Source organism: Cherax quadricarinatus, chromosome 81 (genome assembly GCF_038502225.1).
Source record: "Cherax quadricarinatus isolate ZL_2023a chromosome 81, ASM3850222v1, whole genome shotgun sequence".
Taxonomy (NCBI): Eukaryota; Metazoa; Arthropoda; class Malacostraca; order Decapoda; family Parastacidae; genus Cherax; species Cherax quadricarinatus.
Genome location: NC_091372.1, coordinates 4,027,825 through 4,052,132, shown reverse-complemented (window position 1 = coordinate 4,052,132; position 24,308 = coordinate 4,027,825). Strand labels below are relative to the sequence as shown.

Sequence of the window (24,308 nt, the reverse complement as noted above, 5' to 3'; positions counted from 1 at the left end):
TAAGGTTACGTCTTTTGGCTAGCCATAAACTGAATTTCCGTGCAAATACTCCACTTGTATACCTTGTTTCAGTATTGGCATATGGGTTTGCCTTACGTGATTTTATATATATATATATATATATATATATATATATATATATATATATATATATATATTTATATATATATTTATATATATATTTATTATTATTTTTTTTATTATCACACTGGCCGATTCCCACCAAGGCAGGGTGGCCCGAAAAAGAAAAACTTTCACCATCATTCACTCCATCACTGTCTTGCCAGAAGGGTGCTTTACACTACAGTTTTTAAACTGCAACATTAACACCCCTCCTTCAGAGTGCAGGCACTGTACTTCCCATCTCCAGGACTCAAGTCCGGCCTGCCGGTTTCCCTGAATCCCTTCATAAATGTTACTTTGCTCACACTCCAACAGCACGTCATGTATTAAAAACCATTTGTCTCCATTCACTCCTATCAAACACGCTCACGCATGCCTGCTGGAAGTCCAAGCCCCTCGCACACAAAACCTCCTTTACCCCCTCCCTCCAACCCTTCCTAGGCCGACCCCTAGCCTTCCTTCCACTACAGACTGATACACTCTTGAAGTCATTCTGTTTCGCTCCATTCTCTCTACATGTCCGAACCACCTCAACAACCCTTCCTCAGCCCTCTGGACAACAGTTTTGGTAATGCACCTCCTCCTAACTTCCAAACTACGAATTCTCTGCATTATATTCACACCACACATTGCCCTCAGACACGACATCTCCACTGCCTCCAGCCTTCTCCTCGCTGCAACATTGATCACCCACGCTTCACACCCATATAAGAGCGTTGGTAAAACTATACTCTCATACATTCCCCTCTTTGCCTCCAAGGACAAAGTTCTTTGTCTCCACAGACTCCTAAGTGCACCACTCACTCTTTTTCCCTCATCAATTCTATGATTCACCTCATCTTTCATAGACCCATCCGCTGACACGTCCACTCCCAAATATCTGAATACGTTCACCTCCTCCATACTCTCTCCCTCCAATCTGATATTCAATCTTTCATCACCTAATCTTTTTGTTATCCTCATAACCTTACTCTTTCCTGTATTCACCTTTAATTTTCTTCTTTTGCACACCCTACCAAATTCATCCACCAATCTCTGCAACTTCTCTTCAGAATCTCCCAAGAGCACAGTGTCATCAGCAAAGAGCAGCTGTGACAACTCCCACTTTGTGTGTGATTCTTTATCTTTTAACTCCACGCCTCTTGCCAAGACCCTCGCATTTACTTCTCTTACAACCCCATCTATAAATATATTAAACAACCACGGTGACATCACACATCCTTGTCTAAGGCCTACTTTTACTGGGAAAAAATTTCCCTCTTTCCTACATACTCTAACTTGAGCCTCACTATCCTCGTAAAAACTCTTCACTGCTTTCAGTAACCTACCTCCTACACCATACACTTGCAACATCTGCCACATTGCCCCCCTATCCACCCTGTCATACGCCTTTTCCAAATCCATAAATGCCACAAAGACCTCTTTAGCCTTATCTAAATACTGTTCACTTATATGTTTCACTGTAAACACCTGGTCCACACACCCCCTACCTTTCCTAAAGCCTCCTTGTTCATCTGCTATCCTATTCTCCGTCTTACTCTTAATTCTTTCAATTATAACTCTACCATACACTTTACCAGGTACACTCAACAGACTTACCCCCCTATAATTTTTGCACTCTCTTTTATCCCCTTTGCCTTTATACAAAGGAACTATGCATGCTCTCTGCATATATATATATATATATATATATATATATATATATATATATATATATATATATATATATATATATATATATATATATAGTTAGAGTTAGAGGTATTGGGAAGATGGAGGGAATATTTTGAGGAATTGTTAAATGTTGATGAAGATAGGGAAGCTGTGATTTCGTGTATAGGGCAAGGAGGAACAACATCTTGTAGGAGTGAGGAAGAGCCAGTTGTGAGTGTGGGGGAAGTTCGTGAGGCAGTAGGTAAAATGAAAGGGGGTAAGGCAGCCGGGATTGATGGGATAAAGATAGAAATGTTAAAAGCAGGTGGGGATATAGTTTTGGAGTGGTTGGTGCAATTATTTAATAAATGTATGGAAGAGGGTAAGGTACCTAGGGATTGGCAGAGAGCATGCATAGTTCCTTTGTATAAAGGCAAAGGGGATAAAAGAGTGCAAAAATTATAGGGGGATAAGTCTGTTGAGTATACCTGGCAAAGTGTATGGTAGAGTTATTATTGAAAGAATTAAGAGTAAGACGGAGAATAGGATAGCAGATGAACAAGGAGGCTTTAGGAAAGGTAGGGGGTGTGTGGACCAGGTATTTACAGTGAAACATACAAGTGAACAGTATTTAGATAAGGCTAAAGAGGTCTTTGTGGCATTTATGGATTTGTAAAAGGCGTATGACAGGGTGGATAGGGGGGCAATGTGGCAGATGTTGCAGGTGTATGGTGTAGGAGGTAGGTTACTGAAAGCAGTGAAGAGTTTTTACGAGGATAGTGAGGCTCAAGTTAGAGTATGTAGGAAAGAGGGAAATTATTTCCCAGTAAAAGTAGGCCTTAGACAAGGATGTGTGATGTCACCGTGGTTGTCTAATATATTTATAGATGGGGTTGTACGAGAAGTAAATGCGAGGGTCTTGGCAAGAGGCGTGGAGTTAAAAGATAAAGAATCACACATAAAGTGGGAGTTGTCACAGTTGCTCTTTGCTGATGACACTGTGCTCTTGGGAGATTCTGAAGAGAAGTTGCAGAGATTGGTGGATGAATTTGGTAGGGTGTGCAAAAGAAGAAAATTGAAAGTGAATACAGGAAAGAGTAAGGTTATGAGGATAACAAAAAGATTAGGTGATGAAAGATTGGATATCAGATTGGAGGGAGAGAGTATGGAGGAGGTGAATGTATTCAGATATTTGGGAGTGTACGTGTCAGCGGATGGGTCTATGAAAGATGAGGTGAATCATAGAATTGATGAGGGGAAAAGGGTGAGTGGTGCACTTAGGAGTCTCTGGAGACAAAGAACTTTGTCCTTGGAGGCAAAGAGGGGAATGTATGAGAGTGTAGTTTTACCAACGCTCTTATATGGGTGTGAAGCATGGGTGATGAATGTTGCAGCGAGGAGAAGGCTGGAGGCAGTGGAGATGTCATGTCTGAGAGCAATGTGTGGTGTGAATATAATGCAGAGAATTCGTAGTTTGGAAGTTAGGAGGAGGTGCGGGATTACCAAAACTGTTGTCCAGAGGGCTGAGGAAGGGTTGTTGAGGTGGTTCGGACATGTGGAGAGAATGGAGCGAAACAGAATAACTTCAAGAGTGTATCAGTCTGTAGTGGAAGGAAGGCGGGGTAGGGGTCGGCCTAGGAAAGGTTGGAGGGAGGGGGTAAAGGAGGTTTTGTGTGCGAGGGGCTTGGACTTCCAGCAGGCATGCGTGAGCGTGTTTGATAGGAGTGAATGGAGACAAATGGTTTTTAATATTTGACGTGCTGTTGGAGTGTGAGCAAAGTAACATTTATGAAGGGGTTCAGGGAAACCGGCAGGCCGGACTTGAGTCCTGGAGATGGGAAGTACAGTGCCTGCACTCTGAAGGAGGGGTGTTAATGTTGCAGTTTAAAAACTGAACATCAAAATGGTATACAATACCGACAGGTTGTTAGGTAAGACACATATGCAACAGTTAGACAACTTTATTCCGAAACGTTTCGCCTACACAGTAGGCTTCTTCAGTCGAATACAGAAAGTAGGCAGGAACAGTAGAGATGTGAAGACGATGTAATCAGTCCATCACCCTTAAAGTCGTAGAATTTGAGGTTGTCAGTCCCTCGGCCTGGAGAAGTTCAGTTCCATAGTCATGGAACTGAACTTCTCCAGGCCGAGGGACTGACAACCTCAAATTCTACGACTTTAAGGGTGATGGACTGATTACATCGTCTTCACATCTCTACTGTTCCTGCCTACTTTCTGTATTCGACTGAAGAAGCCTACTGTGTAGGCGAAACGTTTCGGAATAAAGTTGTCTAACTGTTGCATATGTGTCTTACCTAACAGTTTAAAAACTGTAGTGTAAAGCACCCTTCTGGCAAGACAGTGATGGAGTGAATGATGGTGAAAGTTTTTCTTTTTCGGGCCACCCTGCCTTGGTGGGAATCGGCCAGTGTGATAATAAAAAAAAAATATATATATATATATATATATATATATATATATATATATATATATATATATATATATATATATATATATATATATATATATATATATATATATAATGTGTGTGTGCAGAACCACCACCGTGAAAAAAGTGAAATTCCAAGTGCTGTCGTGACTTCTCACATTATCAAGGAACTAGGATATTTCCTTGATAATGTGAGAAGTCACGAAAGCTCTTGGAATTTCACGGATATCAGTAGGATTAATCCATTTAATGGTTGGCCCTGTTTATTGCGGCTCTTCAGTCTTCACTTTCGAACTCTGACATCACTTAGCTTACTCCTTCTCCCTTAACTCTATCCTACATCATAATTTTCCACTCCCTCCTTGGAGAGTTCCGACGATTCGATATCCTAAGTCTCATGGGGCTACTACTACCACGAAGTCTTTTAAACACACTGTACAGACTTCCAAATCCCCCAGATGGAGTAGGGCAAGTGTCTTTCATTTTTCCAGCTATAGATAAAGGATGTTTAATAGAGTCGGCCATCATTTTTACAACAGTTATTCGCAATACTCGCCGCTATCGTACACTAAACACTATCCACGTGTCCATTCGTACGTTGATTCCCTAGAGCGTTACAAACTATCTAGGAATTTGTCGTCTCGTATCCCACTGTACTTCGTATACAGTAATATTACGGTTGCATGTCATTTGTAACAAGCACAAAGCAGTTTTTTGGTGTGTCCCAGGACACACGAATGTACAGGGTAGTGAACATGCAAACTCAGTTGCTTGGTTAGCACTAACTTTGACAATTTTACATTCGGACTAACGCCAACTTGACTAATCCCTGCTACCCTTATACACACACCGCACCGCTTATTTTATATAATAATCTGGTGACGGCTATTGGGAGAGCCTTGACTTCTGGTTTCTTCTGCCGAAGAGCTCTTGGTGCCAGAAATTAAGGCCAGATGAATATAATAATGTCATTATCATATTTTTATCTCGCTGGCGTTGTGGTGACAGTGATAGAACGAAATGTATCTGTACTAAATCACTGTTTTGTTGTGTTTCTTGCCATTATATTTAAGTAGCTTGTTTGGCGATTAGCGGACGTAGGTTCGAGCCTCCACCTTGTAGTGATTCTCGTAGCACTGCTCCTCTGACCATGCAAAATATGACTTCATTTTGAATATTATCCCAGATGCCTAGTAACCTAGGATAAACCAAGCACTGGCTTATTTCCATTTTATGGCATCCCCTATGAGGGACCCACAATAGTCTACTAACCCCTAGGAATCTATTTTCTGTTAGTTGAACAGGAGTAGGACGTGTTAGGAGACTTGCCCACATCCCGCATGGGACTGAACCAGTGTTTTCTTGCTTACCGACATAACTTAGTACCTCGGTAGTACAAGACACTGGAAAGGGGCACTTAGATACAGTTCAGGACATTTATTAAAGGAAACATTTCGACACGAATGACATAAGTTCTAAATCACGACTGTTGAAGCCACTCGTGGTCAGCAACATTTTTAATTAATGTCCTGAACCATACACAAGTGTCCTTTTCTACTGTTTGTCGGTGTCGCCATACCATTTACAAGCAGTACAAGGCGGAGAGCTCTCGCGTACAGTAGCTTGAACTTACACAATACACACCGAGCTTACACAATACACACTGAACTTAATACACACTGAACTTACACAATACACACTGATGACTATAATAGCATAACTCGCGACCCTCCTACAGAATGGAAACAAGCCACGCCAACCTGGTACATGAATAGCCTACTTAAAATTTTGATTTAAACGCCCTATACACAACTTTTTTCACTTGATTTCAACATTCTAAACACACATGCGCTGTATAGCCCTTGTGGCTTAGCGCTTCTTTTTGATAATAAACACATGCACGATATATTTGTTGAACATTCTGTACACACACGATATCTGTTGTAGTTATTTTCTGTATATGCGTCACAGTAGTCTTGTTTATATATTTGTCGCTGTATAGCCCTTGTGGCTTAGCGCTTCTTTTTTGATTATAATAATAATAATAATAATATATATTTGTCAAACACTAGAGTACTGAGAATGTTTTTGCAGTGTCTCCATGCGTGGTAATGAGAGTTATGCTGTTATAATCTAAGTGCTTTAGTCTATTGATCTCTTGTGAGTTGGTGTGATTAATAGTGTTATGGGTGTTTCACAGTCAGGTGTGGCAAACCAGCCTCGTCAGCTGGTGTGGTTAAACCTCGTCAGCTGGTATGGTTAAGCCTCGTCAGCTGGTGTGGTTAACCAACCTTGCCACCTGGTGTGGTTATGCCTCGCCAGCTAGTGTAGTTAACCAGCATCTCCAGCTGGTGTGGTTAACCAGCATCTCCAGCTGGTGTGGTTAACCAGCCTCGCCAGCTGGTGTGGTTAACCAGCATCTCCAGCTGGTGTGGTTAACCAGCCTCGCCAGCTGGTGTGGTTAACCAGCCTCGCCAGCTGGTGTGGTTAACCAGCCTCGCCAGCTGGTGTGGTTAACCAGCCTCGCCAGCTGGTGTGGTTAACCAGCCTCTTCAGCTGGTGTGGTTAACCAGCCTCTTCAGCTGGTGTGGTTAACCAGCCTCTTCAGCTGGTGTGGTTAACCAGCCTCTTCAGCTGGTGTGATTAACCAGTCTCTTCAGTTGGTGTGGTTAACCAGCATCGCCAGCTGGTGGAATTAACCAGCCGCAAAAGGTGTGGTTAGCTAGCTTCAGCAGGTGTGTGGTTATTTAGCCTCACCAGGTGTGGTGTTAGCAATCCTCGCAGCAGGTGTGTGATTAGTTAGCCTCAACAGGTGCGTGATTAACTAGCTTTGCCAGCAGGTGTGTGGTTAGCTAGCCTCGCCAGCAATGTGGTCAGCTAGTCTCACCAGCAAGTGTATGGTTAACTAGCCTCACCAGCAGTGTGTGGGTAACTAGCCTCACCAGCTGGTGTATGGTTAACTAGTCTCACCAGCTGGTGTATGGTTAACTAGCCTCACGAGCTGGTGTATGGTTAACTAGCCTCACCAGTGGGTGTATGGTTAACTAGCCTCACCAGCTGGTGTATGGTTAACTAGCCTCACCAGCTGGTGTATGGTTAACTAGCCTCACCAGCTGGTGTATGGTTAACTAGCCTCACCAGCTGGTGCATGGTTAACTAGCCTCACCAGCTGGTGTATGGTTAACTAGCCTCACCAGCTGGTGTATGGTTAACTAGCCTCACCAGCTGGTGTATGGTTAACTAGCCTCACCAGCTGGTGTATGGTTAACTAGCCTCACCAGCTGGTGTATGGTTAACTAGCCTCACCAGTTGGTGCATGGTTAACTAGCCTCACCAGCTGGTGTATGGTTAACTAGCCTCACCAGCTGGTGTATGGTTAACTAGCCTCACCAGCTGGTGTATGGTTAACTAGCCTCACCAGCTGGTGTATGGTTAACTAGCCTCACCAGCTGGTGTATGGTTAACTAGCCTCACCAGCAGTGTGTGTGGGTAACTAGCCCCAGCAACTGGTGCGTGGTATAAGGTTGACGCACCAACACAGCACCTGGTCTGAAGCAACACTGCCGCTGGTGCCTCAGGAAAGGGGCCACCACTAACACTGGTTGCCCAGAAACCAACCACTATACCCCCTACCCCAGCCCCCTCCCTTTAAGCTGACTTCTCATCCATTATCCTCGCCCCCTCACCTCTGATTCTTACCATTACTTTTTTTTACAACACAAACCCTCCCACTTTTCGGCCCCCTTCTCCTCCACGTGAATATATGTACATAAACCAAACTTATTTTGATGTCAGAATTACATATTAATATTAGAATTAGATATAACATATTGTGGGGTTATCGTAATCTGTTGGTAAATTTGCAGAAACTAGGATTTTTTTAATGCCAGAATTAGATGCAGCACAATGTGGGGCTACGCTGATATATATCAGTAAATTTGCAGAAATTACCAGGCTTTTTTTTTTTAATGTCGGAATTAGAACATATTGTGGGCTTCCAGATCTATATAACATTTTACAAGGTTAGAACAAGATAAGTTACTTGGTTTACCAAACACCCATCATGCAAGATAGTTTTCTAGATGTAAAAACTATGTAATATTTAGAAGAAAAAATAGGGGGTGTACTTTTGATGAGTATGGGGAGTTACACTACTGCCGGCCCTGGTCCAGGCTTGTGAATCACAGATAAATGAATAATGATATTGAACGTAGCAAATGCCATGTAATAAGTGGATGGAATTGAATATATCATTCATAAAAAATACAAACATCGGTAAAATGTAAAAATCAGCGAATAAACAGAATTTTAGGAGAGGAGAATGTGAATATTAGGCTACCTGAACTCTTTAATGGGGGTACTTTAATGTTGCTAAAAGGCTCTTGCTGCAAGGCATTGGATCTACCCTTCACCTGGTTACCTCCTATTCTACAGGTGCTTTATGGGAATATAAACACATAAGCAGTAAAATGTGATCCTTGATTGACAACGTTTCGACCACACAGTGGGCTTTATCAAGTCAAACAGATCTGTTTGTGACTTGATAAAGCCCACTATGTGGGCGAAACGTTGTCAATAAAGGATCACATTATACTGCTTATGTGTTTATATTTCCATTGTGTCGGTATTTTATACCATTTATTTCCAGGTGCTGTATGACCTCTATGGGTTTAACGCTTCATCATGAATACAGTAATATCTTATTTTTTCACCAGCTTTCGCCCACTAAGGTACGGTGACTAATGTGTACCATTTTCAATACTTATTTCACATGTTTTTACACAAGAGTATACAAACGAAGTCCCAAAAAACAAACATAATTCTTGCCATTGTTATTCTATCCTAGACATAGAAAATCATTACAAATGATGGCGGGGATGTGTTAGGTTCCCAGACTATATTGAAGGCTTGTAGGAAGTTAGGTGTGTTGCTACACCTAACTTAGACCTTGATTGTAAGCTGATTAGTTGCAAGCTGTTAGTAAACGGGCACATAGTTAAGTAAAACTAGGAATATAGGTGTAAGTAGCATACTTACTGCCGTTGTCCTAGTTCTGAAGGCCTACAACTTGATAATATAGATGCCAACAGGCCAGATTATTATTATTATAATAAAAAAAAGAAGCGCTGGACCACAAGGGCCATACAGCGCTGCACAACAGGCCAGAAGTTTTGAATCTGAAGGGCAGTCACATAAAACACCCCTTGGGAGCCAGCTGCATAATATTCACATAGGATAAAAGCTCGCCAACAACTCCAGCATTCACATAGAATAAAAGCATACCTAAAGAGGGTTTCGGGGGTCAGCGCCCCCGTGGCCCGGTCCATGACCAGGCTGTTACTGCTGGCTGGCTGCACATAAACCAACGTACGAACCACAGCTCGACTGGTCAGGTTTCTGTCCAGTGCCTTCTTAAAGACAGCCAGGAGTCTATTGGTAATTCCCCTTATGTATGTGTGGAAAATAATTTCCCAAAATTATGCTGTGTAAATAAACCTGATTAATACATTACTATTGCTATAAAGTGTATTTTAAAGAAGTGAATCGACAGGGAAGCTCTGCGCCTGCGCTGACGAGCAGGAGGAGACGCCATTGTTTTTTTAATGTGGTACAGGCACGCTAATGTAATGTGCATTATTTTCGTCGCTCTAGGGGTTATATTGGGCTTAAAACCTCTCAAATAGGAGCCGAAATTGTTGGATTTGCAGTCCTGCACAACGTGAGCATTAAGCAGATGGACAGGACAGCTTCAGAACCCCAGCTAAGTCATGTCTATTTTGTGTTGAAATTCTGGCCAGTATTTACTCCACATTAGACAGGGGGTTCTGTACATGACACAGTAATCTCCAGACAAATTGGTGAGTGTTATGATTATAAATTCTCCTTCTGTTACCTAAATGTGTAAATGTAATCATTTATTAATTTTAACATAGTCCACAAATTTATATTAATGTTTACCATAATTCCTGGTAATGTATATTTCATTTAAAATTAATGTAGGTCAAGAGTGACTTGTGGATATGACAGTAGTAGGTATCGAAGGGGGACATTTTTTGTGACCTAGATGTCCTAAAATTCCTACTTGTCTCCCTAACTTTGATAAAAAATAATTATCTTTGTTACCATTTATTGGTATGTATCTGATGAGTTGCATCCAGGTAAATTTAGTTTTCCACATATGCATGCAAACAACTCTGGCATAATTAAGGGACCCGAAGTTTTGTAGTGTAGATTCGGGTTGAAATAGTCAGGTGTGTATACAAGAATCCTCTGGAAGGCATTGGAATAAGTTATCTCTTCATCCATTGATACAGCAGGAAAGATCTTCGACAGATTCGCAATAGTCCCTGTACCCTAAATCTCACCAGGTGAGTCTAACTTAACAGTGTTGGGATGTTGCATAATTCAGTAGCACAGGTATATTTGTTTACTGACATACATGATGATGCTAGCAGAAGAGTCTGGTGTCTCCAGTAGGTCACAACCAGACACATCACTCACTCTACACGCTGGTAAGTACACTGAAGTATAATTTTCCTATAGCTATCGTGAAAAGTCGCTTCCACTTTATAGGTTAAATGCGAGAAAGCTGGTGTTGTGTGGATCTTGATTGACGTGATAATTAGCGTCAGTCAGGTAAAGACCCATTCTCGACACTCAGGATGAAAATAAATTATCTACTATCAAAAACATACAGTATCACGTTTAGACTACAATGAGGAGCAGTGAATAACTGTAGCAGTCTGGAACATAAGAATGGAGGAACACTGAAGTAGGCTTACTGGCCCATGCTAGGTAGGTCTAACACTCACCCACTTGAGCATGTCCAACCTACAGTATATTTACGGCTACTGGCAGACATGGGACATTTCATTGTAATATAAGTGGGCAGTATGGTGGCCAGAATGCTGCATCAGGTTATGGCACTTCATGAAACACGTAAACAATAAAAAAAATGTACAATACTGTGATTGGAACGATACACAAGTGACCCGCATATGAGAAAATGAAACTCACATGTGAGCAAGAAAACACTTAAAATTTTAGGCTCTGACAACTTATGTGGGATATTGCTATATAAACCTTTCATGACAATATTACCTTATTACTAAGGCAGCCCACTCACTTCTTACTTGCCATTCTGCAAGCATCTAATCCCTCCTCCCCTCTTCAAGGGGGCCTCCTTGGCATGGTGAAGAGGCTCTTGGTCTGAGGAATTAGACCTGTCGGTCTCCTTCCTCAGACTGAACCTAATTACCCCCCAATCCCCCTTTTCCTATCCCATCCTCCCCTTTTTCCTTTCCTCCTCCTCCTCCCCACCCCTCCCTTTTGTCCTTCCTTTTTTGGCCTTTGGGATTTTTCCCACAGGCGTGCTAGTTCCTAGGTAGGGGAAAGGGTACCAGGGTCCATCCCATTCCGTTTAGGCTCTTGGCGGTGGCGTAGTTTGCCATGGAATCTGGATCGCCTGGGGATGTCCCAATCCCTCTCCAGTATCCCGGAGGGTGTCTTTCGGGCGACAGGTGTATCTCTGGAAGCCACCTTTCGGATTCCGGGGGTGGTGGCCGAAGGAGGTATGCTTTGTGGCGGATATCTGGCCGCTCTCTCTTTTGTCCACCGAGGTAGCTCGGCAGATGTGAGGTTGCTGTCCCGGATTGCTGGTTTACTGGCATGAAGGGTAAGGTATGGCATGGGTTTCATGCTGCATCTGTGCTACTTGCAGTGCTGAGGTCCTCTTGGGCATGGAGGGAGATTTCTGGCCCTTTCATTCCTCCTAGGAACTATCCCTCCCTGGTCCCCCCCCCCCTTTTTATTCTTTTTTTTTATTTTTATTTTCTTCTTTCTTTTTTTTTTCTTAAAAACAAATAGAAAGAAGTAACCTAACCATGGAGCACCCAATCCATGACCCGGCTACCGCCGGGCCCCTTATTGTTACCGCACCCCATTCTGACCTCGCCTCGTCTTTTGGCCACTCTTTGGACATTCCTAAGGCCCCTGTACATCTTGCTGGTGCTGTTTCATCACCCGCTTCAGGTGCCAGGGTTTCAACTGACTCCTTCGATTTGTCTGACCTCCGCTCTCCTTTGACTATGCTTCCGGCCTCTCCCTCTATGGTGCGACGATATTCGAATTGCCAGCCCGTCCCATGTCAGACCGACTCTGGTCCCACTTCTAAATGCCAACGACAATCTCCTGATGATATTACTTCGTTACCTTCCCATTCTACTCGGAAAAGACAGACATGTCGTGCACTCCCTCTCCACACTCAGTTTCGGACCATACAATGGACTAAATTCTTTACTTTAAGACCGACTTCTTCTACTGCCTATCTTTCCGACCATAGTATTGGCAAAGAGCTCCTACGCCACGTTGGTAGAGATATTTCCTTTCATGCTCTTAAGAGTGGTACGCGCATCATCACAGTCCAGAATTCTACCCAAGCTCATGATCTTTCTCTTCTTTCACATATCGATACTATTCCTATCACTATCGAAAAACGTCATTCCCTCAGTTCTTGTAGTGGTACTGTTATTCTGCCCCATAACATAGTCCAACAGAATTTTCAGACATGTGGCAATGACATTCTTGAACAGCTGGAACTCCAAGATCTCCCAATTCTCAAGGTTGACACTTATGTTCTTCCTGCCCGCGGGCGAAGACGATACCCTTGCAATGTGGCTTGTTTAACTTTTGACAGCCATGACCTCCCATCCTCTGTTTATGTAGCAGGACATCGGTTGCAAGTTCGGAAGGTGATCCCTGCACCGCAACAGTGTAGGAATTGCTGGTGATTTGGCTACCCAGCAAAATATTGCAGATTTATAGCCGAATGCCCAGTCGGTGGTGGAGATGACTATTCTAATACATCTTGCAGTCGACCTCCCTCTTGCCTTAATTGTCATGAGGCTCACCCTTCGTACTCTCGCCGTTGCCAGGTCTACTTAAATGAGCGGGAAATTCGTTGCCTCAAAGAAGCAGAAGGTCTCCCTTATGCTATGGCAGTTTCTCATCTCCGCCTCCAAGGGAGACTACCCCGTGTTTCTTATTCTCGTGTTTCAAAATGTCCCCCCACTTCTGGGGTCCCATCTTCTGCAGCCTCCTTTGCAGTTGCCAGTCCCATAGTCACTCCTGTATCTAATTCTTTTACTGTCGTGGGCTCAGACGTCCCTACTTCAACACCTCAGTCTGTCCTCACTTCGTGTTCTCCCTCACAAACCCTGGTATCAACAAGACCTCATACGACACCTCCCAATCGTCCCTCTACAGTGGACCCCCGCATAACGATTTTAATCCGTGCAAGAGGGGTAATTGTTATGCGAAATAATCGGTATGCGAATGAATTTTCCCCATAAGAAATAATGGAAATCAAATTAATCCGTGCAAGACACCCAAAAGTATGAAAAAAAAATTTTTACCACATGAAATATACATTTTCCTATACACAAAGAGAAGGATACATGCACAATAGTAGAGTAGTACATGCACAGTATATATTGTGCATGTACTAGTCTACTAAATGAAGAATAAATGACACTTACCTTTATTGAAGATGCAGCAATGACTGATGAGACACTGTGTCCTGGGAGTGCCTTTTCCTCCTGAGTACTGTAGGTCCTGTTTGGCATTTTCTTCCAGAACATGCCTTATCACACTGTGTATGCCACTACGATTCTTAAATCTCTCAAACCAACCTTTGCTGGCTTTAAATTCACCAATATGAGCACTAGTTCCAGGCATTTTTCCCTGTTCACCTGGGTGTTAGTCGACTTGTGTGGGTTGCATCCAGGGAGACAAGATTAAGGACCCCAATGGAAATAAGTTAGACAGTCTTCGATGACACTGACTTTTTTGGGTTATCCTGGGTGGCAAATCCTCTGGGGTTAATTGTTTCTTGGTATTCTCAATAAGCCACACCAACAACGGTGCTACAGCAGCAGCAGCAGCAGCTGACGGTGGTACAGCAGCAACAGACGATGCTACAGCAGTAACAGACGATGTTACAGCAGCAGCAGCAGCTGACGGTGGTACAGCAGCAACAGACGATGCTACAGCAGCAGCAGACGATGCTACAGCAGCAGCAGACGATGCTACAGCAGCAGCAGCAGCTGACGGTGGTACAGCAGCAACAGACGATGCTACAGCAGCAGCAGACGATGCTACAGCAGCAGCAGCAGCTGACGGTGGTACAGCAGCAGCAGACGATGGTACAGCAGCAGCAGACGATGCTACAGCAGCAACAGACGATGTTACAGCAGCAGCAGACGATGCTACAGCAGCAGCAGCAGCTGACAGTGCAGCAGCAGCAGCAGCTGTACCACCAATAGTAGCGATGGTTGATTGGGGTTTATTATACAACCTGGCCAGCTCGGAGACACACACTCCACTTTCATACTTATCAATGATCTTTTTCTTCATCTCTATTGTAATTCTCACCCTTATTGCTGTAGGGTTGGCACTAGAAGCTTTCTTGGGGCCCATGGTCACTTATTTTCCAGAAAAAGCACCGAAAACACTGTAATAATACGAAATATTCTGATTGTATGCTTGGATGTTACCGCGGAGGCTGGCTGGTAAACAATGCCACCGGCGGAACATGTGAGCGTGGCTCAGGCCGCACATTGGACGCGTCTCGGACGAAAATCGGTGAGCGGGTTTTTAAGCGGTATGTGAGGCAAAATTTTTGCGATTAAAGCAAGCGGTATGCGGATTAATCGCTATGTGATGCCATCGTTATGCGGGGGTCCACTGTACTTCTCAGAGGTCCAACAAATCTCCTTTAACCCCTCCTTCCCTTCATCCACCTCCACATTTTACCTTCCCAGTCTCTGTACCTAGGTCTTCCCCTTTCACTGGCTCCGTTACAAGTGTGGAGGTTCGTCATCCTCCTCGTACTGTGCCTTCCTCCCCTGTCACCTCCCAAGTTTCTTCATCTTCTGCCACCTCCCAGGTTTCTGCCTCTTCTGTCCCCTCCCACACTTCTCCAGTTCCCTCCACCCTTTCGCCCCCCCCCCACCTTGGTACAGTCCATTACAGCTCCGATCTTTACTCAAACTTCTCCTCCTTCCATCTCCAATATTGTCTCCCATATGACGTCTCTGAACTCTGAAACACTTGAAGCAATCTCTGAATATATTGCAGAGACCAAACCATCAATGGACATTGATCCACCCTCTGTTCCTTCTCTTTCCTCTTCTCCATCTGCGCAACTCCTTTCTTCACAACACACCGTTCCTTCGCTACTTGAACGTTTTCCTTTGCCACCACATGTGAACTTTTCTAACCCCTCTAGTCCGTAGGTACCCTTACCTGCGGATTTCAGGTATCTTTATCGTTGCCAATCATGGCCTATTTACAGTGGAATATTCACGGCCTCAGGGGTAATCGGGGTGAGCTTCAGATGTTGCTCTCCCAGTTTTTCCCTGTTGGTGTTTGCTTACAGGAACCAAAATTACACTGCCGTTATCTATCCCATCTCAGGCTATAATTTATTGTATTCTTCAGATCCTTTTCCTGAGGCGACCTTTAATGAAAGTGCCCTTTTTCTACGCACTGATATTCCGTACCATCAGCTATTTGTTCGTACTTCGCTGCATTACACAGCAGCCCGTATCCACTTGCATAGGTGGTATACACTCTGTTCTTTGTATCTCTCACCTTCTCGGGCATTATCTGTCACGGATATTGCCTTTCTTGTTTTGTCATTACCGCCACCACTTCTGTTACTTGGCAATTTTAATGCCCATCATTTCCTCTGGGGGGGGGTCTCACTGTGATTCCCGTGGCATTCAGTTAGAGGCTTTTGTTGCTACCCACCCTGTCTATGTTTTAAATACAGGTACTCACACCCATTTTGATCCTCAGACTCGTACTCTCTCTTGCATCAATCTCTCAGTCTGCTCTTCCTCCGCTGCATTAGACTTACCTGGTCTGTTCTCCCAGATTTACATGACAGCGATCATTTCCCAATCATTCTTACTTCCCCTTCATATTCACCACCTCTTCGTAACCCACGCTGGCAATTTGATCAGGCAAATTGGAACCTTTACTCACAACTAACTGTTTTAAGTGAGGTTCCTTCTTCGTCCTCCATTGATGAGCTGTTACACCTCTTCTCGTCCTCCGTTTTAACCGCAGCTTCTCATTCTATACCCCAAACTTCGGGCAGGCATTCTCAGAAATGCGTGCCTTGGTGGTCTCCTGCTTGTGCTCGTGCAGTACGTTTGAAACACGCTGCGTGGGGCAGGTACCGGTACAATAGAACCACGGAGAGACTTCTTGATTTTAAGCAGAAGCGTGCGATCGCTCGCCATGTCATCCGTGATGCTAAACGCACTTGCTGGCGAGATTATGTCTCCACCATTGCCTCTGCTTCCTCTATGAGTGCAGTCTGGAAGAAAGTATGAAAACTGAGTGGTAAATATTCTCCTGACCCGGCTCCTGTTCTGCGGGTTGCCGGTGTTGATGTAGCAAACCCTCTAGATGTTGCCAACGAAATTGGCAATCATCTGGTCCCTATTTCTCGGGCTCCATCTATGCCCCTCATTTCTTTCTTCAAAGTCTGCCAGAGAGTTGGCATCCTTGGACTTTTTTTCTCTCAGAGAAGAACAGTATAATGTGCCTTTTACACTTCAGGAACTGGAGGCAATACTCTCAGCTTGCCGATCATCGGCAGCTGGGCCCGACAACATTCATATTCATTTGTTACAACATTTACATCAGTCAGCCCTTGCAGTCCTATTATGCCTTTTCAATCTTATTTGGTCACAAGGAGTTCTTCTACAGCTGTGGAAATCTGCCATTGTTCTATCTTTCCGCAAACCGGGTACTAGGGGACGTGAAGCCTCCCACTATCGTCCCATTGCTCTTACCAGTGCTGTTTGCAAAGTGATGGAATGCCTGGCAAATAGACGTTTAGTGTGGTATTTAGAGACACACAACAGTCTCTCCACTCGTCAATATGGCTTTCGTAAGGGACGTTCTACCATAGACCCCTTACTGCGCTTGGATACGTATGTTCGTAATGCCTTTGCGAATAACCACTCAGTTATTGCCATATTTTTTGACCTTGAGAAGGCATATGACACAACTTGGAGGTATAATATTTTGGCCCAAGCCCACTCCTTAGACCTTCGAGGCAATCTACCATCCTAGACCTTCGAGGCAATCTACCATCCTTCCTTAAGAACTTTTTAACTGACAGACATTTCAGTGTTCGGGTTAATAATGTGCTCTCCCCGGACTTTATCCAAGCTGAAGGTGTCCCCCAGGGATGTGTTCTGAGCACAACACTTTTTCTCCTTGCTATAAATGATTTGGCCTCTAGTCTTCCATCCAATATTTGGTCATCACTCTGTGTTAATGACTTCGCTATTGCCTGTGTAGGCGCTGACTGTCACCTCATTACAGTTTCTCTCCAACATGCAGTCGACCATGTTTCCAATTGGGCCACCACACATGGGTTTAAATTTTCCAGTACCAAAACTCACCAAATTACTTTCACTAGACACTGTCATCTCCGATCATCCTTTATACCTCTATGGCACCCATATCCCTGAACGTGATAGTCAGGTTTCTAGGCCTCCTCTTCGACCGTAGGTTATCCTGTAAACCTCACATTACCTCTCTGAAGACAACTTGTCACAGCCGGCTGAACCTTCTTAAAACCCTTGCTCATCTTTCATGGGGAGCTGATCGTCGAACTCTCCTCCGCCTACATTCCACCCTCATTTTATCGAAACTTGATTATAGTGACCAGATCTATTTAGCGGCATCTCCTGCTACTCTCTCTAGCCTTAACCCCATTGATCACCAAGGATTACGTTTATGCCTTGGTGCTTTTCGCTCTTCCTCTGTTGAGAGCCTGTATGCAGAAGCGAACGTACCATCCTTATCTGATCGCTGTGATGCCCATTGCCTTCACTACTATGTACGCTCTCATGATCTCCGCAATCCTTCCATTTATAGAATGGTCACCGATATTAGTAGACATTCTTTATTTGTTCGCCACCCCTGTTTGCTCCATCCCTTCTCTCTTCGCCTACATTCGCTCTTCTTGTCTTCTCTTCAATTACCACCTTTCTATGTTCATGTAGCATCTCACTTTTCCCTACCCCCCTGGGAAGTTCCAGCTGTTCGAGTTTGTTCTTTCTCACTCCCTTGCTCGAAAGCCCAATTGTCTACAGTAACTTCCCGCTCTGTTTTTCTTGACCACTTCCACTCTCATTCTCATGCCATTGCAGTGTACACAGATGGCTCTAAGTCTTCTGACGGCGTAGGATTTCCAGCAGTGTGTCCGGACAGCATCGTACGAGGGCATTTACTATCTTCGGCTAGTGTTTTTACTGCTGAATTGTATACCATTCTTGCAGCACTTATCTGTATTGCATCTATGCCTGTGTCATCATTTGTGGTTGTCTCAGACTCCCTTAGTGCTTTACAGGCTATACAGAAATTTGATACACCTCACCCCTTAGTCCTTTGTATCCAACTTTGGCTACGCCGCATCTTTACCAAGCATAAAGATATTGTTTTTTGTTGGGTCCCTGGTCATGTTGACGTACAGGGCAATGAACAGGCAGACGCTGCTGCGCGGTCAGCAGTACATGACCTACCAGTTTCATATAGAGGTGCTCCATTTACGGACTATTTTGCTGCAATAGCTACCCACCTTCACACCCGTTGGCAACAGCTTTGGTCTACTCTGCTCAGTAACAGACTTCAGTCTATTAAATCGAGTGTTGGTTATTGGCCGTCTTCTTGTCACCAGTGTCGAGGTTGGGAGACTACTCTCTCCCGTCTTTTCATTGGCCATACTCGTCTTACTTATGGATATCTCATGGAGAGGCGCCCTGCTCCTCTCTGTGAGAATTGTTAGGTTCCATTATCGGTCAGCCACATTCTATTAGACTGCCCACTTTATCAACGAGCACGCAGAATATGCCTTCAACGTAGTCTTCGCTCCGCTGCTCTCTCTTTACCTTCCCTTCTCGCTGATGGACCCACCTTTCATTCGGACTCTCTCATTGACTTTTTGACAACAACTGACTTACTTCACAAACTCTGATGATACCTTCAGCCCTTTCTACCTCAATCTCTTGCTGCCCTCTACCCCTGCACTATCCCCTGCCTCGCTGTTTTCTGTAACCTACTGATCATCCCTTCCCCCTTCTGCTGCCCAATACCCTCGCTTTCTTTCCTACCCTGCAGCGCTGTATAGCCCTTGTGGCTTAGTGCTTCTTTTTGAATATAATAATAATAATCCCCCCTCCTAACCCCCCCAAAAATAGTGGCTCTTGTAAGAACATAAGAATGGAGGAACACTGCAGAAGGTCTCCTGGCCCATACAAGACAGGTCCTTATCAAAACCACCTCATCCCAAATCTACCCAAGAATTTAATTCCATACCCACGACACCAATCAAACCCAGCACCTACCACTCATATATTTGTCCGATCTTTTCTTAAAGCTACCCAGGGTCGTAGCCTCGATCACCCTACTCAGAACATTGAAAACCAGTACTTACCTGTGTCCTTTCTAAATCTAAATTTATCCAACTTAATTCTGATATTCCTGGTTCTTACCTGAGGCGATATCCTCAGTATTTTATTAATATCGCCTTTGTTTATGGCCATCATCCACTTACACACTTCGATATCTCCTCTCATTCTACGTCCCTCAAGAGAGTGAAGACTCAGGGATCTAAGTCTGCTTTCCTGGGGCTGGGATGGAGGATTTTGTTAGCCGGCTTGATAACATCATGAACGATAATGAGATCAATCCTATTATCTGCCTCAGTGCTGGAGGCATTGACGTAGGCAAGCGTAGATGTGAGGATTTAGTTAGAAGGTTCAGGACAGCAATAGACATAATTAGGAAGAAGGGGGGTTGCCCTGTTATATGTGGCATTTTGCCAAGAGGTGTTGGAAATGAATGGTTGTCCAGAGCAATTGGTATTAATTGTTGGCTGGATAAACACTGTAAGGATAATGCAGTACCATTCATTGACAACTGGGACAACTTCTATGGCTGAAATGACGTGTATGCCAGGGATGGGGCTCACATATCCAGGGCAGGTGTGGGTTTTCTTGCTAGCTCAGTTGAGGGGGTTGTTAGGACTTTAAACTAGGATTAGTTACAGGTATGGGTTTAGAAATGATAAACAATGAGTATGGATATATTGACTTATGCTCTGATATTAAGAATCTTAACCCGTAAACGGTCCAAGCAGATCTACGTTCACGTGTAGTGCTACAAAAGTAGATCTACGTTTTTTTTACATATTTTCAAATGTAAAAAAACAAAAAGAAGATCTACTTTTTTTACATACTTTCAAATGTTGAAAAAATGTATATATACGTTTGGACCGTTTATGGGTTAATAGTAACTGTCATGGAGTAGCTCTGGGTAATGATAATTTCAGAAATTGTGTAAAAACAAAGATGAATAGGAAAAATGTGCAGAAGAAAAAACTTATGATGGTATTTTATGCTAGCAGTCGAAGTGCAAGAAATAAGATTAATGAGCTACGTTTGGTAGCATGTGCTGGGAATTTTGATGTCATTGCATTAACTGAAACATGGTATGATTTAAAGAGTTGGGATATGATTGCTGAGTGTAGTATTCAAGGGTTTAAGTTGTTCCATGTGGATAGATGTAATGGGAAGGGGGAAGGAGTTGCATTATATGTTCGAGAAAATATTAACTGTTGCATAAAAACAGGTATAAAAATAGATGGAACAGTAACAGAATCTGTTTGGGTAGAGTTTGTAGAAGGTCAAGAAAAACTAATTCTAGGTGTAATATACCGACCTTCTGGCTTGGATCACGATAGAGGGAGACTTCTTTGGGACGAAATTGTTAAGGCTTCTAGACACAATAACATAGTGATAGTAGGGGATTTTAACTTTAGTCAAATTGACTGGAATTCTTTGACCGGTAATCTGGAGTCCAGTGACTGTATGGAAACAGTTCAGGACTGTTTTCTGAAGCAGTGTGTAACAGAGCCTACCAGGGGTAATAATTTGCTAGACCTAGTCTTGTCAAATAAGGTAATACTCGTAAATAATCTGGAGATCACTGAAGAGCTTGGCACAGGTGATCACAAATCCATCACTTTTAGCATTAACTGGGAATACAAGAATAATGATAATATGGTAAAAATCCCTGATTTTCATTCTGCTGATTATAATGGACTTAGGGAACACCTGCCATATCTCGATTGGGGTTATCTAGCTAATGATTTTATTGATGATCATACTTATGATTATGAAGGGATCTGCATTTATGATTTTTTTCTTAATAATGTACACCGTGCTCAGAATATATACATTCCCCAGAGAGAAATTAGGTCTAATAATAACGATCCCAAATGGGTTAACAGGAGGCTAAAGCATCTATTAGGGGAGAAAAGGGGAATTTATAGGTGCATCAGAAGAGGAGAGGTTAACTTTACTGACCAATATCTTCAGCTTAAAAGAAATTAGAGTTGTTAATGAATCAAAGGCCAATCCAAAGGGCTTATTTCAAATGTATAGGACGAAGGTGAAGGAAAAAGTAGAACCTCTGGAAATTGGGAATGGACAGCTGACGGATAACGAACTGGAAATATGTTCCATATTTAATGACTATTTTTTGTCAGTTTTTACACAGGAAGACATAAATGAGATTCCAGAAATTAACATTTATTCAGTTCCTGATTAATTCAAATTAACTAATATTAGTGTGTAAGTAAAAGGACACAAGTGCAACTAATGTGACACTTTTATTGTGGCAACGTTTCACTCTCCAGGAGCTTCGTCAAGCCGTAATGGGAAATGCTTCCCCAGATTGTAAAAAAAAAATATGAAAGTTGGACGTAAGCAGTTTGGCTGTACCTCATATAAAATCATCAAAAATAAGTATTGAAGTATTGTAGCTTGTAGTTCCCCTGGGGCAGTTTATAAATTATTCCTTTTGGAGGTTGTAAAGGTAGGAGACAATGCTTCTCTAAGATTACATCATAGGTATAATACCAGCAAGTTCCAATACAGATATCCCAGGTGTGTAACACCTGGGGTATCTTTATTAGAAAGATATTTACTTGCACAGCTGGCTTTATCAGTCTAATACACCTACCATCTGACTTACGACCTGCTCGACTTACGACCGTGTTTTTTATGCGAAATTTCTGGGAAATAAATAACTATTTGTGTTGTACACAGTGTTTATCCTAAACCTTACAGTATAAAATACAGTACTAACAACATAAAAAGTAAAGTAAAACATGAAATACCAAAATAAAACAATAAAATAGTCATTACAAAAATGTGATGTTGATATTCAGTAGTAAAGTTCGACTTGCATCCATTTCGACTTACGACCGGTTTCTCGGAACCGAACTCGGTCGTAAGTCGGATGGTAGGTGTACGTGATGGCAGAACCTTTTGTGCTGGAGCCAGTGGAAGAAGTGATGAGGTGCAGCAGTTGAAGTGATCATATATGGGTGGGACCCACTAGTAAAGGTAGGCCAGGCTCATAAGGTGGGTCAGAAATTTAACCCCTAAACTGTCCAAACCTAGATCTACGTTCACGTGCATAGCGCTCCGACCTTGATTTTCCCCATTTGAAAGCATGTAAAAAAAAAGTAGATCTACGTTCGGAGCCCCCCGCACGTGGATGTAGATCTACGTTTGGACAGTTTAAGGGTTAACAGTGGAGTTGTAGTAGGTATTTTCTGTACCACTTGCTATGGCATTCTCATTAAATCATAGGTATAATAATAAGTTGATGGGTCTCGCCTACTTCCACCAGTGGACCCTGTCCACTTGTGACCATATCTTCAGCTGCTACATCTCTACTTCTTCCACTGGCTCCACTATTAAAGGCTCCATCCTCGTGCTTCTTTATTAAGTTGATAAAGCCTGCTGCATTGACAAAACTCAGTAAAGATACGTAGATGTTGCTCATGTGTCTTGTTTATTAACCTAATTCATTCAAAATACTGTACTGTATATTGTTATCATTATCTTGTCACACCATTAGAAAGCTGAATGCTTTAGCAATTTAGCAATGATGAACATATTTGAACACACAGGGTAGCTTCTGACGCAGTGTATGAGAACGTGGATCTGGAGGAGCTGCTGCTGCAGATGCGGGAGGCGGAGTCCCTGGAGGAACAAGGTGACATCCTTCACTACCTGGTAAGCCACACTCTTCATGCACTCACCTCTACTCTAGGTAATCACCAAGTCTGATTGGTCAAAGACCAAGCCTTGACTGTCAAGCAGAGGATCAAGTTTCCACTACTGTACTTTTGCTTCCTGACCCCTGCACATTTAGTGTTTGAGGAAAGAGAAGTTTTCAAGTCTATAGCTCCAGTTTACCTATATGTTACCAAGTTTTAGACTTTTGGTCAGTCAGATTGGTGTTCACTGATATAGGCACCATAGCTAAGAGTTAGTGTCAGTGTTCTTGAATTTTGTCATTTTTTTTTTTTTTTTTTTTTTTTTAAACAAGTCGGCCGTCTCCCACCGAGGCAGGGTGACCCAAAAAAAAAGAAAGAAAATCCCCAAAAAGAAAATACTTTCATCATCATTCAACACTTTCACCACACTCACACATTATCACTGCTTTTGCAGAGGTGCTCAGAATACAACAGCTTAGAAGCATATACGTATAGAGATACACAACATATCCCTCCAAACTGCCAATATCCCAAACCCCTCCTTTAAAGTGCAGGCATTGTACTTCCCATTTCCAGGACTCAAGTCCGACTATATGAAAATAACCGGTTTCCCTGAATCCCTTCACTAAATATTACCCTGCTCACACTCCAACAGATCGTCAGGTCCCAAGTATCATTCGTCTCCATTCACTCCTATCTAACACGCTCATGCACGCTTGCTGGAAGTCCAAGCCCCTCACCCACAAAACCTCCTTTACCCCCTCTTTCCAACCCTTTCGAGGACGACCCCTACACCTCTTTCCTTCCCCTATAGATTTATATGCTTTCCATGTCATTCTACTTTGATCCATTCTCTCTAAATGACCAAACCACCTCAACAACCCCTCTTCTGCCCTCTGACTAATGCTTTTATTAACTCCACAC

At 43.1% G+C, this 24,308-nt stretch overlaps 1 protein-coding gene across 15 annotated transcripts in view; it reads left to right on the top strand.

Moving 5' to 3' along the window:
* Positions 1-24,308, top strand: part of LOC128699776 (probable phosphorylase b kinase regulatory subunit alpha) — a 353,571-nt gene that overhangs the window by 216,443 nt on the left and 112,820 nt on the right. For all 15 annotated transcript variants that reach the window (XM_070102279.1, XM_070102274.1, XM_070102271.1 and 12 more), the window contains one exon: positions 23,295-23,400. In XM_070102279.1, coding sequence (XP_069958380.1) covers positions 23,295-23,400 — 106 coding nt within the window. The remainder of the gene's footprint in view (positions 1-23,294; positions 23,401-24,308) is intronic.